General features: G+C 41.6%; 2 protein-coding genes across 2 annotated transcripts; both read left to right on the top strand.

The window, feature by feature from the left end:
• Window positions 1–4,428: 4,428 nt before the first annotated feature.
• Window positions 4,429–5,883, top strand: LOC127131287 (uncharacterized). Its single transcript, XM_051060216.1, has one exon. The coding sequence runs from the start codon at window positions 4,429–4,431 to the stop codon at window positions 5,881–5,883; it is 1,455 nt and encodes a 484-aa protein (XP_050916173.1).
• A 2,334-nt stretch (window positions 5,884–8,217) lies between these two features.
• On the top strand, window positions 8,218–11,941 carry LOC127131286 (uncharacterized). Its single transcript, XM_051060215.1, has 3 exons — window positions 8,218–8,878; window positions 8,993–9,975; window positions 11,801–11,941. Exons 1-3 carry the CDS (start codon window positions 8,218–8,220, stop codon window positions 11,939–11,941), a joined length of 1,785 nt encoding a protein of 594 aa, XP_050916172.1.
• The last annotated feature ends 1,339 nt before the right edge of the window (window positions 11,942–13,280 follow it).

Here is a 13,280-nt window from a genome sequence, read left to right as displayed (position 1 = left end):
GCAGTCGAGTGATCAAGGAAAAATGATTTCAAACTTTGAACATCAAGCTATTCCTGGTTGTGACAATGAGAGGAGAACATCCCAACAAAGAGTTTAAAGTGAGGACGAATGGAGGATTGGATAAACAGTATACAGTAATATGCATCCCCTCTAGAGGACATCATTAAAATTACCTGAACCTATACATCCTATAAGTTGGTTTTAACCCTGCAATTGCCATAACTCTGTCAAGCAAATATGGGCATTTTCTCCAAGAACAAATACGTATGTTGATGTCCTGTTTTGTGCTGCACATAAAAAACAGGATACAATCAGTTAGACCTCAAGGCAAAAATTGCAGAAAGCATGTTGCAAAGAAACCGCTTACTATAACCAATGCCTCATAGACAAGGTTAATACAGGAAAGCTCACGTCACCTATAAACCATGATGGACGAACATGAAGGTCGGGTAGGAGCATCGCTATTGTGCGCATAATCTTGACCGAATAATAGTAGACAAACTCCCTGAAAATAAACCTATAACAACAGAAGATTTACTAAATTACAACCATGGTTAAAAATCTTCGATTCTATGAGCAAAACAAGGCAAAAGTGAAAAAGTACTCTTACCACGACACATAGGTCTTTCACGGCGGTAAATGAGAAACTCAACGCAGGATACTTGGTTTTGACGATTTCACTACGGACAAAACAACAATAGATTTCACCACCTTCATTCCTGGGACCACACAAAATCCAGAAGGAAATCTTAATCTAACAGAATGATTTGCTGGATTCGCCAGCTCACACCATCACATGAACCTCGTACCACCTCTCTATAAGAAGGGAGTGAAATCCACTGAAAAAGGGGACCGAATCTCTGCACTATTACTCTGGAAAAATCACTCCAAAACCCTCATTAAAAAGCTCCGTTTTGAACTTGTTGAGATTTACACACCGAAGCTCAACAAGCTCGAGCTAGACCCCTGCTGAACCAAAACAATCACTAAATCAGTAATAGAGAAGGAAGAAGAGAAGACCACGAAGAGTGTTAAAAGATCATTTACCTCACCTTGTCGGAGTTCAAACGTCGGACTAGCTCCGATTTGGTATTTAACACTTCCCTTTGCATGATTTGATGTTACCGTTTTGTTTATATCGCCTCATAGAACGTAAACCCCATGATTATTGCATAAAATTGTTGTTGCCATGGTTTTGATTTCGAGCTGAAAACTCAGGTTTCTGATTGTGTTTTTTTTCCGAATTTGGCTCTTTGGATTTTGCTGTTTGTTTAGATTCGGGTTTCAGAATGATTGTTGGGTTAGGAGTTTTGATGTTGGTTTCCAAGTCTCGCGACGGCGCCACCATGGCAATGCAGAAATGCCGTTGTAGAGTTCCACCATTATTAATCTGAGAAGATTGGTTAATGTGAGAGAGAAATGTATATAGATTTTACTTGGATTTTGTTTTATTTAAGTATTCATTCAAAACTTGAGGAAATGATGTGTTGGAAAATGATTGACGAGTCAGATTCCCTAGGATAAGTTTTCCCCTACATTAAATACATTAAATTGTTTATTATTTGTTACTGTGCATGTAACTCCCTGTACGCCTTGTGACCTTTAACGGTTGACACACCAGCGGCTGTACAGCTGCTTTAGTTGGAAGTATTCAATACCATGACCTTGTGGATTCATGGCCAAAATGTTAAGTGGGCTTCGAGCCCATTCGTTTTTTATTTGTTTTTTACATGAGAAGTCATGGGCCTTAGGGTCCATTCCGAGTCCTCCCAATCCAAACTTTTGTTGGGCTCTGGCAGTGTGGTTTAAAGTTTTACCCCCCTATTTTCTTCCATACCCCAACTTATATTTTACTCACCTTTTTTTTCATTTTTATTCAAAGTTTTATTTGAACATTAGATTAACATAATAATTATGATTAATAATAGTAGTAAAATATTTATCAACATAAGTTAGATTATTATCGTTGATTTGTATTTTATTTATTTATATTGTTAGATAATCAATTAAATAGAAGGTCAATTTATTAGTATGAGCAAATAATTCATTTCTTCCCTAAGATGAATTCAATCTAGGTCCGATACCGAATAATCTTTCTCAAAACATATTACTCCTAATTCAACATATTTAATTAATATACTCTCCCAAAAGCATTATTTAATTTAATTTTGAATGAAAAGGAGAATAGTAAGCTTCCGCTTCACTATCTCTCGACTATTCGAATAATTGGCGTACGCCATATTGCTCGGGTTTTCGTCATTCAATTAAAACCCTAAAAAACTCTATAAAATTAAAATTATTTTCTCAAATTAATTACAAATCCTAAAAGCATTATTTAAATTAATTTTGAATGAAAAGGAGAATAGTAAGCTTCCGCTTCACTATCTCTCGACTATTCGAATAATTGGCGTACGCCATATTGCTCGGGTTTTCGTCATTCAATTAAAACCCTAAAAAACTCTATAAAATTAAAATTAGTTTCTCAAATTAATTCCAAAGCCTAAAAGAATTATTTAAATTAATTTTGAATGAAAAGGAGAATAGTAAGCTTCCGCTTTATTATCTCTCGATTATTCGAATAATTGGCGTACGCCATATTGCTCGAATTTTCGTCATTTAATTAAAAAACTTAAAAAACTTTTAAAATTAAAATCATTTTCCCAATTTAATTATTCTAAAAGCCTCTATTTTAAATAATTAATCTTTAAATGAAAAGGAGATTAATGAGCATCCGCTCCATTATCTCTCGATTATTCGAATAATTGGCGTACGCCACATTGCTCGAATCTTCGTCATCAAATTAAAATGTAATCGAATAAACTCAAATCACTTCTTATATCAAATCCAATTTTACAAAATAAACTATATAACTTAAACCTCAATTAGAGAATGGGAGGCGTACGCCTCACCATTCCTTGATTATTTGAATAATTGGCGTACGCGACATTGCTCAAATCTTCGGCTCTTCAAAACATCTCAAAACAAATCAAACTAATTTCTCGCCCCCGCGCGATCGAAACCAAACCAAAACACCCAAACACATCAATTCAACTTGTCACCCCCGTGTGACCGAAACCCTCTTAAAAAAAACACCGTTTAATCCTTTCTAATGCGCATAACAAACTAATGCTTAAGCCTCCGCCGAGAGTAGACAAGCCAGCGTTTAGCCTTTAGAACGCGATCTACACAGTCGTTCATAAAAGACACCAACAAAAACCGTAGTTCCCCGAACTACGAATGCTCTGATTTCCTTATTGCACCATAAGGATACGTAGGCAGGAGATTGCGAGATCTTGGCGAGCACACTAATAAAAAACCTCTCCTTTCCCCTTTTGAGGTCTTCATCCATCTCTATTCAATATCTAATTACTCAAAGAAAGCAAATAACATTTAACTAACATTCAAATAGAAAATTAGACTAAAAGGTTCCCGTTGAGTACAACGGACGTGAGGGGTGCTAATACCTTCCCCTTGCGTAATCGACTCCCGAACCCGAATATGGTTGCGACGACCATTATTCTATTTTTCAAAGGTTTTATCGATATTTTCCTATTCCTTCATTGGAGTAAATAAAGTTCGGTGGCGACTCTGTTCGAATTTAATTTTTTCCGCGACCATCGCGAGGAATCGTATTTTTCGAGATGCGACAGATGGCGACTCTGCTGGGGACGTTTAGCTCCATGCTAGAGAGAGTCAAGCCTAACTTAGTCAATTTGCTATGAATGTTAGAATACCGCTTTTATTTGCTTTTGTATATCTTGATGTATTATTTATGCTATGTAATTTATTTTGCTATTATGTTGGGTGATCTATGGTGTTTGACACATGTTGTAAGATAAGCTCCGTACCCGAGCTTTGAGAAGAACTTAGAACCTGGAGTTGTGTAGTATTGAACCGGGGGGTGTACACCTCATTGGAACAATACGAGAACTCCACCTAGAGTAGATCTGTTCAGAATTTCCATCATAATATGGCTAGCCCATTATTGCGAGGAAACGTTGAACATGGTCCATGACTCTGGGGACCTCATCTTAAACTGAAGTCCGTCTTCATGATTGGCGATCGTGTAGTATTGAACCGAAGGGTGTACACCCTGTTCAAACAATACGAGGATCCCACTTAGAGTAGACTGATTCAGAACTTCCATTTCAATGTGGCTAGCCCAGTATTGCGATGGAGGACTGAACTTGGTCCATGACTTTAAGCTCTTATCATGAAAATGGATAACCTTAGGAGCAATCCTTGATGTGTGGGGTAAAAAGACATAGAACCGTCGTTAAGTTGAACCCTGTGATATATGTGAAACCTGGATCCCTGTCATTGCATCAACATCATGTTGCATTCATTTTGAGCATAGCAAAATCATTTACACATTTTTTATTTTCAGGGAATTTCAAAATATTCAGTTAATTAAGCATTCAAGAACAAATGGAGTCAGGAAAGAAAAAAACATTCCAAATCAAAGCTAAGGTACCGTGTGTGAAGAAGTTCATTGCATTCAGAGATGGGTTGACTAATATTCGTCGAGACGCATTCACACTAAAATATGGGAAGATTCTACACTTGTTGTCTGTACCAGTACAAAAGGATGCTATTACCGCACTAGCTCAGTTGTATGATCCACCACTCAGAAGTTTCCTCTTTAGAGATTTCCAGTTGGCCCCGACTTTGGAAGAATTCGGAAGAATATTGGACTCTCCTAAGCAGAAGAAGGGACCATACAGGGGGCTAGGTCAAATCCCTGAACCAGAAGAGTTGGCAGAAGTACTAGACATCCCAGTCAAAGATCTAACCCCTAACATCAAAATTTGGGGGAAGGTGCAAGGAATTCCACAAGAGTACCTGGAGAAAACTGCTCAAAGCTTTGCTAAAGCCCAGAAGTGGGAAGCCCATGGTACTATTATGGCTTTACTTATTTTTGGATTGGTGTTATTTCCTAACGTGGAGAAGTTAAATGATGTAGCAGCTATTAGCGTGTTTTGGGCCGTCAAGGTTAAGAATGAAGATCCAGTACCCGCACTCCTAGCAGATGTTTATCACACCTTTCACTTACGCTTTGAGAAGGAGGGAGGACTGATGTTATGTTGCATACCACTCCTTTACCAATGGCTTGTCTCTCATGTGTTCAAAGAGGTTGATACAATTGAAAGTATGGATGGATATGAGTGGTCTCAAAAGCTAGTAGGACTCATTGAAAATACCATTATTTGGTATCCTCATGGTTTGAATGTGGGAGATACAATTACTAGTTGTGGAGAATTTCCGAATGTACCATTAATAGGGTCAAAAGGGTGCATTAACTACAACCCTATTTTAGCAATGAGGCAGTTGGGTTATCCTATCACATATAAGCCGGACGACCAGTTGTTAGAAGGTTTTGTGTTCCATGATATGGAGGATCTTGTTATGCTGAGAAGGGTTATCCGAGCCTGGGAAAAAGTTCGCTTCAGAGGACAAGACAAAGGAAAGGGTGTCATAGGGGATAGAGAACCCTATCATCAATGGGTCACCAGAAGAAGTCAAGAGATCAAGTTTCCATTCATCCTCGACCCTCCAACTCAACCTCCACCACCAAAACCCATCCCTGTCTCCATGGAAGAAGTGGAAGCACTGAGAGCTACTATAGCGAGACTTGGACGAGAAAATGAAGAGCTACAGACCAACTTCCAACAAATTTCAAATGAAAGAAATGAAATAAAGTGGGAACTAGAGAGGAAGAAGGCCCAGCTTGAAGCGACTGAGGAAAAGGTCGACAAGGTAGAACACAAGAGAAAGAAAGTGAAGGTAGGCATGGAACAAGCAGATCAGTGCCTAGAAACCATTAAAGAGCAGTTGAGACAAGTTGAGAAAGAATTCCAGAAGAATAGGCGATGGTGGCTATGAGCTACAAAAGAGAAAAAAGAAGTTAGAGAGATATTGGAGGCTAAAATACAAGATCTCACTATCTCCCTCCATAATGCTGAGACCCAAGCCGAGCATGAGCGCCGACTTAAGGAAAGAGCCCTTGAAGCTTCTCGAGTCACACCTACAACTTGGGCCGAGAAATGTCAAGAAGCAAAAGATGCTAGAGAAGTTGCTCAACATTGGAAAGATAGATTCGAGGCATTCCATCAAGACAGTGTGATATGGCTAAGGGAAAGAGAGCAAGTCATTGAGGATTACGATACCTTTAGGAGAACTATCAATTTCTTGCAAGCGGACAAAGATGGGTACCGTGCAAAGCTCAACGGTTTGGTACAATTCTGCAACTGGACGACCCAAGAAATGCCTTGCAGGTTGAGAGAGGTAGTGGAAGGATTGGACCAACGTGACACGCATCCCGCTGTAATCCGTTTTGTTATGATGTGTGAGGGGATGGTGAAGAGGTTCAAGCTTGAATTAGAAGAACTCATAACTCCAAAGACTGCTGTGTGATTCTTTTGTTTTTCTTATATTTAGTTTAGTATTTGAGCTGTATCGATTTGGGCGGTTATGCCTTTGTACTCCGTACTTTAAACATTTCAATGGAGGAGGACGATCCTCATTTTTATTTCCTGACTTTATGTTTTCTTCGAATGCTTAATATAACTACAACCGTGATGAAAATTCCCTGAAAATAAAATATGCATAACATTCGCATCCTCATGCATCACGCTTCATAAAAACAAAAAAAAACTTACCCAACCTTTTGCCCTCTATCCAGTAACGCTGACTAATCAACACCGGTACGAGACGCGAAGCAACTACAAGATGACGTTAGAGCAAGTGGAGGCTAACCAAGCTACCATGAGGTCAGACATCAATACGATCCAAGAGAAGATGGATCAACTGCTGGAAACAATGCTCGCCATCGCCCAAAGAGAGAGGGTTGCGGATGTAGAAGTTGAGGCTAGAAGGAATGATAACCCATCAAGTTTGGTCCACCAAGACGAGAGCTTCGTCCACGCCAAGAAGAGTCTGGTTCATATACCAGTAGGAAGCAAAGGGGAGGGTGATCGTGTAGAGCCTTCTGAGGCGCCTGCTCATTATGGGTCCGAAATGGGAGATGACCCATACGAAGCTTTTTATGTGCCCGATCAGCCGAAGACTAAAATACTTCCAGACCCTGCTATAGATAGGCTTCGTGCCTTGGAAAAGAAGATCAAAGTTATCGAAGGGAATAATATCTTCGGTGCCTCTGCCATGAACATGCGCTTGGTATCAAATTTGGTCATTCCGGCTAAATTTAAAACTCCTGATTTCGAGAAATACAAAGGCCAGACTTGCCCAAGAAGTCACCTGGTGATGTACTTCAGGAAAATGGCTGCTCATACCGAAAACGACAAACTGCTTATACACTGTTTCCAAGACAGTTTGAGTGGAGTGTCTCTAAGATGGTACATGAGCTTAGAGCAAGGGCGGATTCAAAGCTGGGAAGATTTGGCTGACGCATTTCTCCGTCAATACAAAAATAATCTAGATATGGCGCCCGACCGAATGCAGTTACAAGGGATGGCAATGAAGGAAAAAGAGTCATTTAAAGAATACGCCCAGCGATGGAGAGAGTTGGCTGCTCAGGTAGAGCCACCATTGTCTGAGAAGGAAATGACTGGAATATTCGTGGACACGCTGAAGGACCCATTCTTTGATAGATTGGTGAGTAGTGCAGCATCCGATTTTGCGCATCTGGTCACAATCGGTGATCGCATAGAAAAGGGTCTGAGGGATGGAAAGATTTCAGGAGCCGTGGCAACCCCTAGCGCACCGAAAAAGTATTCTGGAGGCTTCCAGAAGAAAAAAGAGGGTGAAATGAACGCTGTATCTAGAGGCTATAAGGGGAAGCAACAGGCTTCATATGGCCAAGTCGCTGCCGTGGTACCCATACCCTATCAACAACCCATACAACAACAACCAATGTATCAACCACATCATCAACAACCTCGTCAACAGCAGAACACCGCACCACCAAGACAATTCAAGCCAAGGCCTCCGAGAAGGCAACTTGACCCTCTACCAGTACCTTATAGCCAAATATTCCCATATTTGTAAAAGGAGGGTCTTCTGACATTAAGGGAGCTGAAACCGGCTGTTTTTCCATATCCACCAGGATATGATGCTAACGCCCATTGTGAATTTCACATGGGAGCGCCCGGCCATACCCTGGAGAATTGTTTTGCATTCCAAAATAGGGTACAAGACCTGATTGAAGCAAAAGTTGTTACCTTCACTCCGAGACGCCCGAACGTGAACACTAATCCCATGCCAACACATGGAGATGCTTCCGTCAGTGCCATTGAGGAGAGTGATCAGGGAGAACTGATTCTTAAGGTTGAAGAGATTCAAACCCCTATCACCAGGATAGGGGCACAACTGCTAAAAAGTGGTCTAGTCCCAAAGGAGCTAGTCAATGATGAGAATGATAAAGGGTTGAGGAATTTTATACAACAAATGCTGGATCAAGGCGAGTTACAGATAAATCGTCGTGTTAAGAACAAGGGAGAGGAAGAGATAGCCGTCGTGGTGGACATCCTTTATGATGAGGTTAACGTGGACATCCCTTTCGATGAGGTTAATGTGGCCATCCCTTATGATGAGGTTAATGTGGAAATCCCCATAAACTCATTGGTGATAGAGTTTCCAGCACCGTTCGCGTATAAGGATGAGAAGGCGGTACCATGGATATATCAGCCCAGAGCTTTTAAGCAAGGGCAGGAAGACCGACTTGTGGTAATCAACGAACCAAACGTTACCTCAATTGTGGGGCCAGCCGGAATGACGGGCAGTGGCCGAGTGTTCGCGCCAAGGGCTGTTGATGCTTCTACAAAAGCCAAAGGGAAAGAAGTTGCTACTCCTATCCAAATCCCTGTCCCTAGTCGAGAAATGCAAGAAATGCATTTGTCTTCTAAAGTTGCGGTCACTCGTGAGGAGGCTGAGGAATTTCTAAGGATAATCAAGAAAAGTGATTATAAAGTGGTAGACCAGTTGAATCAAACACCTTCAAAAATCTCCATGTTATCTCTGTTGCTTAACTCAGAAGTACACAGGAATTCATTATTGAAAGTGTTAAGCGCAGCACATATCACGAAAGACATAACAACAGAACAGTTTGACGATGTGATAGCTTGCGTAACCACTGGAAATTTTTTGGGGTTTAATGATGATGAGCTGCCAGTTGAGGGAAAGAACCATAACAAGGCCCTACATATCTCCTTGAAATGCATAGACACTATACTATCAAGGATATTAGTAGACACAGGTTCCTCACTGAACGTCATGCCAAAAACCACTTTGATAAAGCTGCCGATGGAAGGGATGAATATGAAGCCCAGTACCCTAATTGTAAAAGCATTCGATGGTTCAAGACGAGCAGTGATAGGAGAGGTTGACCTACCAATCAAAATAGGCCCAACCTTTTTCAATATCACATTCCAGGTTATGGAGATACATCCCGGTTATAGCTGCTTACTTGGGAGACCATGGATCCACTTTGCAGGTGCCGTCACCTCCACTTTACACCAAAAGCTAAAATTCATTACCAATGACAAGATGATTGTGATTGGAGGGGAGGAGGATATCTTGGTTAGCCACTTAACATCTTTCCGATATATCGAAGTGGATGGCGAGATAACCGAGACATCATTCCAGTCCTTGGAAGCGGTAAATATGATGGCTGTCCAAAAGACATTGGAGACTCCGAAGTCAGGACCGTCCATGGCCTCGTGGCAAGGAGCTAAGGCTGTGATGGAAAGTAAGAGTGCTCAAGATTGGGGCAAAGTGGTGGAAGTGAACCAGAAGCGAGACAAGTTTGGGTTAGGGTATGACCCATCGTCAATTGAAGCCGGTAACCAACACGATAAAGAGCAGATTCCTCCTGTAGAAGAAACGTTCACCAGCGCTGGCCACATTTTTGGCAACCAGGTGGCAACGATCAATGTTGAAGATCACGAGGGAGAGGTGTCTAGCTGGATACGACAAGCCGCGCCTAATGAAGAACTGACAAACTGGAAGGCTGTGGAAGTCCCTCAATTTTTTCAAAAGTAATTTTATTATTTTAGACAAAACCATGTGCTCTGCCCAAGGCACAGTGGCGTGTTGTAGGGCCTCCTTTATCTTTTTTTTAAGAGTTTTTATATCAATAATAAATGGAGATTTGCATTCAAGTTTTTGTTCCTTTCCTTTCGTTTTTTCTATTACAAAAAATGGCATCAATTTTTAATGCACACACTTTCTAAAATAAATTGCATAAATCATAACATGCAGAGACACCACCGAGACCATTGATAACGACACTGCTAGGGTCTGGCATGACTTTGATTGTCCAATCTACCAAGCTGAAGAGGAAGTGGGGGAAGATTGCGAACTCCCTGAAGAATTGGCCAGATTACTCAGACAAGAAGAGAAGGTCATTCAACCACACCAGGAGGACGTTAAAGTTATCAACCTGGGATCAGAAGAAGACAAAAGAGAAGTAAGGGTAGGCGCTGCACTTCAAGATGCAATGAATACTAGATTGGTAGAGCTCCTCCACGAATATACTGATGTGTTTGCATGGTCATACCAAGATATGCCCGGATTAGACACTGATATCGTAACCCACAAGCTTCCCCTTAAAGAAGAATGCTCTGCCGTCAAGCAAAAGCTAAGAAGAACTCAACCGGATATGGCTCTCAAGATCAGAGAAGAGGTGAGAAAGCAGTTTGATGCTGGTTTCCTGGAAGTCGCTAAGTACCCACAATGGGTTGCCAACATTGTACCGGTACCAAAGAAAGATGGGAAAGTCCGCATGTGCGTAGATTACCGAGACTTAAATAGAGCTAGTCCCAAAGACGATTTCCCATTACCTCACATCGATGTATTGGTAGATAACACAACCCAGTTCTCTGTATTTTCCTTCATGGATGGCTTCTCTGGATACAACCAAAATAAAATGGATCCCGAGGACATGGAGAAGACCACGTTCATTACCCCTTGGGGCACCTTTTGTTACAAGGTAATGCCGTTTGGGTTAAAGAACGTTGGGGCAACATATCAACGCGCTATGGTGACCCCCTTTCATGACATGATTCATAAAGAGATCGAAGTGTATGTTGACGACATGATTGCCAAATCCCAGACAGAAGAGGAACATATCACTAATCTGGAGAAACTGTTTGCTCGTTTGAGGAAGTTTAGGTTGAGACTTAATCCTAACAAATGCACATTTGGGGTTCGATCTGGGAAGCTTTTAGGCTTTATTGTAAGCCAAAAGGGAATTGAAGTAGATCCTGACAAAGTTCGAGCCATTCAGAACATGCCTGCACCAAGGACTGAGAAGGAAGTCTGTGGCTTCTTGGGAAGACTGAATTACATCGCCCGGTTTATCTCTCATCTTACTGTCACATGTAAACTAATATTCAAGCTTTTAAGGAAGAATCAAGGCGTGGAGTGGAACGATGACTGCCAAATAGCCTTCGACAAAATCAAAGAATACTTAGAAGAGCCACCGATTTTGATGCCCCCTGCAGAAGGGAGACCCCTCATCATGTACTTAACAGTGCTCGACGAGTCCATGGGTTGTGTATTGGGACAACAAGATGAGACTGGTAGAAAAGAACATGCCATATATTATATGAGCAAGAAGTTTAATGATTGCGAGACCAGATATTCCTTACTCGAGAAGACTTGTTGTGCACTCGCATGGGCCGCTAAGCGTCTCAGACAGTACATGCTAACTCACACGACTTGGCTGGTATCTAAAATGGATCCCATCAAGTACATATTCGAGAAACCAGCTCTTACGGGTAGGATTGCCCGATGGCAGATGTTGTTATCAGAGTACGATATTCAATATGTTGCACAAAAGGCAATCAAAGGAAGCGTACTAGCAGACCATCTTGCCCACCAACCGTTAGAGGATTACCAACCTTTGAAGTTTGACTTCCCAGATGAGGACATCATGGTTGTCAAGGATGATGAAGACTCCGAGCAAACGGAGGATCTTTAGCCAAAAGCAGGCTGGACTCTCATGTTCGACGGTGCCTCAAATGCAATAGGCCATGGAATTGGGGTAGTGCTGATGTCTCCCAAGAATTTCCATTTACCATTCACTGCAAAGCTCTGTTTTACCTGCACAAATAACATGGCTGAGTATGAAGCTTGTATACTAGGGTTAGAAGAAGCTATTGAGTTGAAGATCAAGGTGCTAGAAGTATTTGGGGATTCCGCCCTAGTGATACATCAGATCAGAGGTGATTGGGAAACAAGACATGCCAACCTAATTCCATACCGGGATTACGTGTTGAAGTTACTCCCAAAATTCGACAAAATCACTTTCTCTCATATTCCTCGAGAAGAGAATCAGATAGCAGATGTGTTAGCAACCTTGGCTTCCATGTACAAGTTAATATGGCCTAACCATCAACCTCACATTGAGATTAGGCGTTTTGATGAACCCGGGCATTGCTTGACGACAACAGAAGAGCCAGATGGTAAACCCTGGTTCTTTGACATTAAACGATATCTAGAGAAGCAGGAATACCCGACAGAGGCCTCTAGCCTTGACAAAAGGACCCTCCGGAGACTGGCATCGAAGTTCCTCTTGAATGGGGAGGTATTGTACAAGCAGAATTATGACATGGTTTTGTTGAGGTGTGTGGACAAACACGAAGCTAATCAGCTTATGAAGGACATACATGAAGGGTCTTTCGGAACACATGAAAATGGGCACTCCATGGCGAAGAAAATCCTGAGGGCAGGGTACTACTGGTTAACGATGGAAGCTGACTGTTATCATTACACCAGAGCATGCCACAAATGCCAGATCTATGCTGACAAAATACATGTACCGCCTACCCCGCTGAATGTTATAGCATCACCTTGGCCTTTCTCCATGTGGGGCATTGACATGATTGGGATGATAGAACCCAAAGCATCTAACGGGCATAGGTTTATCTTGGTGGCCATAGACTACTTTACCAAATGGGTGGAAGCCGCATCTTATGCGAATGTCACAAAGCACGTAGTCGCCCGTTTCTTAAAGAACAACATCATATGCCGATATGGGGTTCCCAACAAAATCATCACTGATAATGGGTCCAATCTCAACAACAAGACCATGGAGGAGTTATGCACAACGTTCAAGATCGAGAATCACAACTCGTCACCATATCGACCTAAGATGAATGGGGCTGTTGAAGCTGCGAACAAAAATATCAAGAAGATCATCCAGAAGATGGTAGTCACGTATAAGGATTGGCATGAGATGTTACCTTTTGCGTTACATGGTTATCGTACGTCAGTACAAACTTCAACAGGGGAAACCCCGTACTCCTTAGTATACGGCA

This window comes from Lathyrus oleraceus, chromosome 3, assembly GCF_024323335.1.
Source record: "Lathyrus oleraceus cultivar Zhongwan6 chromosome 3, CAAS_Psat_ZW6_1.0, whole genome shotgun sequence".
Lineage (NCBI taxonomy): Eukaryota > Viridiplantae > Streptophyta > Magnoliopsida > Fabales > Fabaceae > Lathyrus > Lathyrus oleraceus.
This window is presented reverse-complemented; position numbering and strand designations above follow the sequence as displayed.